At 39.3% G+C, this 6,274-nt stretch overlaps 1 protein-coding gene across 2 annotated transcripts in view; it reads right to left on the minus strand.

Moving 5' to 3' along the window:
* Positions 1-4,370: 4,370 nt before the first annotated feature.
* AOX1 (aldehyde oxidase 1) overlaps positions 4,371-6,274 on the minus strand; it is a 38,780-nt gene continuing 36,876 nt past the window's right edge. Inside the window, exon 35 of one of the 2 annotated variants that reach the window (XM_031056647.1) lies at positions 4,371-5,636. In XM_031056647.1, the coding sequence (XP_030912507.1) occupies positions 5,577-5,636 (60 nt within the window). In that variant the 3' untranslated portion in view covers positions 4,371-5,576. Of the gene's footprint in view, positions 5,637-6,106; positions 6,194-6,274 lie in introns of those variants that run through there. The other variant, XM_014306992.2, reaches the window with a different exon arrangement.

Below are 6,274 nucleotides of genomic sequence, written 5' to 3' on the forward strand. Positions count from 1 at the left end.
AAAACAGTAAGAGGCCCAAAGAAGATTATGCCTAGCTGGAAAAAGTGGGAGAGGTAATGGAAGGATGCCAGAATTTTCTTAGCTACTTCATGTTTCAATACCTACTGGAAATAATGGAAATATTCCTAATAACTACACAGGAACTTGAATGGAACTTCTGAAGCACCAGAGTCTTATCTTTATAGAGTACAGGATGAGAACAGAAACAGTGAATTCCTTGGCATTTATGTCAGTATGCTCACAGCCAGCAAGGAGCTGATAATTTATAAGAATCTTTTACCATCTGTTGAAGAAAACTGTAGTTTGTTACTGAATGTGAGGCAAGAAGGAAACATTTCTGCATTGCAGATTCAAATTTTCTTCAGTCTGTGCAAAAGAATATATTAAGGGCAATATGGACTTAGCAGGATATAGCCTTTGAGCAGAAAGGCTAATCTACATAGATTTCCCTATATGAATGCCACAGTTCTTCATCACATATAAGATACTGAGTATTTTATATTTTCTAGAAAATATATGTCTTAAAATGCTAATAATAGTCAGAAAATCAGTTATTTCAGTCTAAATACAACTATCCTATTTCTACTCAAAAGCACTTCAGACCATTACAATAATTAAATTACAGTAAGTTTTAAGTAACTATAAAGCACTGCAATAAGATGGGGAATCAGCCCTGTACACATTTATTTCAAAGACTGCAGAAATTGTTGCCAAGATTTTCCAAACTTCTCACAGATTCTATGTTGCTTTGGCTGGATTACTGGAGTGTTATTTAAACATGGTGCACATGTATATACACACACAGATATCCACAAAAGTACAGGGACTTCAGGAGAAGTTTCTAGGTGCGTGGCCCTAGAGAATGGACCAAAGTTTTTCTTAAAAAGTGACAGGCAAAAGCAAGAAAAGCAAACAGTGGTGGAGTTACAAGACAAAGCTGACCTGATAAATGGAGTGACATAACCAGAGGGTAGAAGGGAGGCCTTCCTACCTGTCAGGCACACTCACCTCACTTTCCTGAGATGGTTAGATGCCATTTCCCTTTGCCTTGTCGAACAGGACAGTGTTTTCTACTGGCAAATACTTTTTGCAAGTTAAAATGACAAACAAATACCAGGAAAATATTCACCATTCTCCTGAATGTACCATTCTAACTCATCTAGGAGATTCACAGTAGTATTTGATTTGAAAACTGTTACCCACAGACCTATTCTCTGTTGCAGTGTTCTGCCCATCTGACACTTGGCAGGGGGGCCAAAGCTTACCTTCTGATGCCAAAGGACAGATGTGCCAGCTGGTGAGACTGGGTTCCAGTCCCAGGATGATCCCCTGCTCACAATGTGTCTTCCTAAAGACTTTAACAAACAATGAGGTTATTTTTAAGCTTGCCCTTATATGAAACAGGGAGCTGTCCTATAAGTCAATTTTATTCCATTTAAAGTCTGTTAGAAATTGTATTTGTTTTATTCAATCTTAACTGGAGTTCTACCTTTATACTTTTTAGTGTGATTTCATCTACTGTTCCCTTCAGAAGTCTTTTCTCATCCCATCTCTGTTGACAAAAATCAGGTTTACTTTTCTCCCCCTCAAAGGCATGGCCATTCCTTCAGCTTCTTCAGGCCAGGGGGAGAAATCCGTGTGGTTCTCTTCCTGTGGAAAATCCCAGTTCTTTGCTGCTCCTGAGTCATTCTCTGTGATGGAAATGACAAAGATTTGGTAATTTTGACTACTACAAGTATGAACCACCATATTGCTCAGTAGGACACTGTCACGATAGACAGTGACACATTAATGCTTTTCACCTGAGGTTCCTGTAGTGCTGAACGTTGCTGAGCTTGTATCATAATTATATTATTGCTCAGGAAACTGAAATAAGAATGAACTAAATTACTTGGTAAGAGACACACTAAATAAATAGTAGGAGGAGATTAATATTATGTTTCTTTTTCCTACTCTGATGATTCTGGAAGATTTCCCTTGTGTATAATGTAAAGCAATGTTACTGGACTTCAGGGGAAATCAGGATGCTAAAATCTCACTGCATATGTGACAGAATACAAGAAGTGTGTTCTCTTAGGGAGGATCACTACATCCCCATTTGCTGAGTCATGTATCTACCATGTTAGACCCAAACTAGTTTCTACAGTATATAAATGTTTTAAAAATTTGTTTTTCCAGAAGCATTGTCTCCTTGGGATGATTAATCAGTATTTACATTTTTCTTTAATCAAAGTGGTTTTCTGCCACCTTCTTTCTTACCAGAATATATACATATAGTGTTTTTTCCCTCCTGTGGATATCACATATGTTCTTTTCATATCTGTCAAGTGCCATGTGGAATCATGGTTTTAAAATATGCAAAAGCAATCCCTGAGAAACATCTATCTTTGCAGAAAATGCAATTAAAAGACCAGTGGACAAGCCAAAGATCTGGCCTTCTAGGTAAATGACATACCTGAAAACCAAAAAACCACTACATGTCTGTGGAACCAATCATAATCTTACTGCTATGGACACCTTGTGTAGGTTGGAGAAGCAGTGCACTCCTCCTGGCAGCTCAATCTGAACATGTAGAGCAGATGGTGGCATCTTCTTTCTGGCTGACCAGCTTTATCAACCAGCAGCACTTTAGCCAAGATCTTTAATCCAAGTATAAGATTTGTAAAACATTAAATTAATACTTGCATTCTAAAGCATGAGTCAAAGGCAGGGCAAGTAGCAGGAAGGCAGATTTACTTCCCCTTTCATGGATTCATAAAGGATTTTATGTCTTACTATGAATGTTCTACACTGAGAGGCAATCATGAAATAAGGAAGTTGCACTCTGACAAACGTTTACAAGCCAACTGCCTCGCAGCAAATAGCACTCTGTGATATCATGACAAACCAAAGAGCTGTGCCATGCATTTTCAGAACTCAAATGAACTTTTGTGCTTGTGAGGTGGTTGCGTAATAGCAGCAAGAACTGCCCACGAATATTTGCAAAAGGAATGCAATAAAAGAATTTTGCAAGAAGCTACTGAAACATGAGTGAGGATTAAAAAAAAACCAGTCTGAACCTGACTGCTTGGATTCTACTCAGAACAGAAAGAACCAGACCAAATCCTTGATTTTGGTAGTCCAATATCTAATTTACAGGCTAACCCTCAAACCAGAACCTAGTATTTATGTTAGGCGTTTAAACTTTCACCACATGGAATGGGCCTGCTGGGGGTAGACTGCTACAGAAACATTGCTCTCATGAAGAAAATCAGTAGAAAGAGTTCTTCTGAACCATCACCAGAGTTTGGGTGTAACTGTGCAGTTACCGTGCACATTCATGTGTCAATAGTCATCCAACATGTCAGTGCCTTTGAAGCCTAACATTTCTGCTTATCTACCTCCCTATAGATAAGAATACTTCTTTCATAATATCCCACATAGCCATATTATCATCTGTCAGGATAGTCAATTGCTGAAATTTCTAACTTCCAGGAAGTTTTTCAAACACTTAAAAGCCAGCAGACAGCTTAATATGCTTCAGACCCAGAAAATTCAACAACCCATATTAGCTATATTTACTGAGGCAACTAGACAAAAGACTTACTTGTAAAATGGCAGGGAGGAATCTTTGTTAATAATGACTGAGAAGGAAACAAGATTTGCACTGAAGAAAAAGTGTGGGTCTTGAATGTGATGAATCCTTGGAGCATGAACACTTCAGTACTGCAGGGGGGAAGATGACATTGCCTGCAAGGTTTGGGCAAGATTGTGACAAGATTTGACTTGCCTGGAATGAACAAGCACCCATGCTGGTGCATAGGTACGTAGGACAACAAGAGACAGTAGAACTCCCCCCCAGTTCAACAGATGTGTAGGCTCCCTGCTTCAGTATATCCCAGAATTCACACATGTTTTGGGCTGTTATCAGCATGTGGGGTTGCAAGCTGTCCTTGACAAATCCATATGTAAGGACTTAAAGGACTTAAACCCTTATGTAAGGACTGTTGCTTATCTTAAGGGGACAGTGTTTTGAGACAGTGGAACCTGAGACAAGCACAGCTGGCACAGCGGGAAGGAGCTGATTCCAGACCTAACAGAGGTAAAGGTTTGGTTAGCATTGGGAAAAAATTCTCACTGTGACAAAATATGGGAAAGGAAACAAGTGCTTATAGACACACTATCTCAAATGATTGGAATGGCATGTATGCCCCAGGGATACCCAGGACTTGGACTCTAGCAAGGTAGTAATTCCAGAAGAATGACTCTGGGATTACTGGCTATGGCACAGGGTCTCATTTGAACCTTAGGCAGACGCATCTCTTATAATCAGACTGTAACACCAAACAGTGAAACTAAGATGATGTTTCAAATCAGAAAAACTGTGGCAGCAGCATTCACATTTAATTTATTGACTTCTAACAATATATAAAAGCCAAATTAATACAAAGAAAGCAAAGAAAATGAAGTAACCCCCAAAAAGGCTTCAGTTGCCTAAGTCACCTTCAGTACCACTTCCGCTGATTACAACTACTATTACCTGCCTGGTCTCAAGCTGCTGTATCATTTCTTCCAGTCCTGTGCTCTCCTGTGCCATGTCTCTACTGTCTTATGACATCTAAAATGGTCTAGACACCTATGTTTAAGCAACTGCATTTCACCAACTCATCATGGTTACAGAGAGAAATTAAAACAATAAAGATTTCATATCCTAATAGCCAATGCAAAAGCTATTAAAGTGACTGACCTGATTTCTGTCACGGATATATCTCAGCTCGACGAATGAAGGGAAGACAAGAGAAATTGTGGAACACAGAGGCAGTGAAATAATAAGAGCCTGCAGGCTGATATGTCATCCATTCTCCCATTCAAAGCACACTGAATTCCATGTCAATTTTCCCATTCTGTTCAGAGGCTTTTGGCTTGCTCCATGAGATAAAGAAAGCTTCTGGTGGAAATTACAACTCTGTCAATTTTTGGGATAAAATTCTATATATCTAGACCAGCCATGGCAACTTGCCTGGCATAGCAAAAGAGAATCAAAACTGTTGTTTCTTGCATGTTTTTAACACAAAGATACCAGTGCCCAAAGATTCTAAACCAGCTTTTCTACAGGTCAGAGCATCACTTCTGGTCAAAAAGGTTCTGAATCTAACAAACAGGTGCTGATTCTTTGACAAAGATCTCTGCACTCACACTTCACTGCAAGACTCAAATCTAAATTAGAAAATTATCTGAAGCCATTACAAAATCATTTATCATATGAAGTTGTTTAGTGTAATATGTGGCAATAAGTTATTTAGCATACCTTTACACTTTCCTCTCCTGCAGCATTTAAGCTGTGCTGATCAGCAGATCTTTTTTGTTGATAACATATGGTTCAAATGCAGAAGATTTATTTCTGACAATTAAATGCAATCATTTAAGCAAAATACTGTAATAAGCACACTGGAGGAAGAATGAAGATAAGGATGTAAGATATAAAGTGCATGTTTTTGGTAGCTGATTCTATTCAAGAAAAGAGAAAATACATTTATCTGTGTGTTGATTAGTGCATCTTGGGGCAGTAAATCAGTTTCCCATTCCGGTCTTGCGCACTATGGTTTGTCATTCACACAGATGTGGCCCAAGGAGGAAGAAGCTTCATTGTTTGCCATCTAAGAGATAAGCAAGAAATGACAACAGTGACTTTATTTGACTAACAATCTCCCAACATTCCCCTTATCAGGTGCATCTAAATCAGTGATAACTGGGATTAGGACTAAAGAGGGATGGAGAAGCATGGTCCCTGCTCTGGTGGACCTCACCTCCTGCAAAGAGAGTAAACCCACAAACGTACTGATTCAAGGGCCAGTGGTGCCTCACCACAGTCACAGAAATACCATGAGAGAAATCTGTGAAGGAGAGCTCAAGTTTCCATAGCAGAGCCTCAGAGGTTCAGGGCACACATGCTGGCAAGGACCTTGCCTCACTAGGTAAAAACTTACCCAGAAAAAGAATTGTAATAGCAGTGGGAACATGACTACAGTGAACAGTTGCAGAAAAGAGAGCATAAAGGATCAGCCTTATACAAAGTGTATTGCCTTGTTTGTTTTCCTTCTGTCTCTCTGTGTTAGCTCCGAGTTAATTATTTCTCTCCCAAAGAGTACTGGGCATAGCAAGGAGAACTAGAATGAAGTGACAGTGCCAGCATGCAGCCAGTGGGGCAAAGCACCTGGAAGGAGACTGAAGATGCTTAGAGCCTGATCCATTGCACGTTAATAAGATGAGTTATTTAATCCTCCATAGGATTTGA

Source organism: Geospiza fortis, unplaced genomic scaffold (genome assembly GCF_000277835.1).
Source record: "Geospiza fortis unplaced genomic scaffold, GeoFor_1.0 scaffold112, whole genome shotgun sequence".
Lineage (NCBI taxonomy): Eukaryota > Metazoa > Chordata > Aves > Passeriformes > Thraupidae > Geospiza > Geospiza fortis.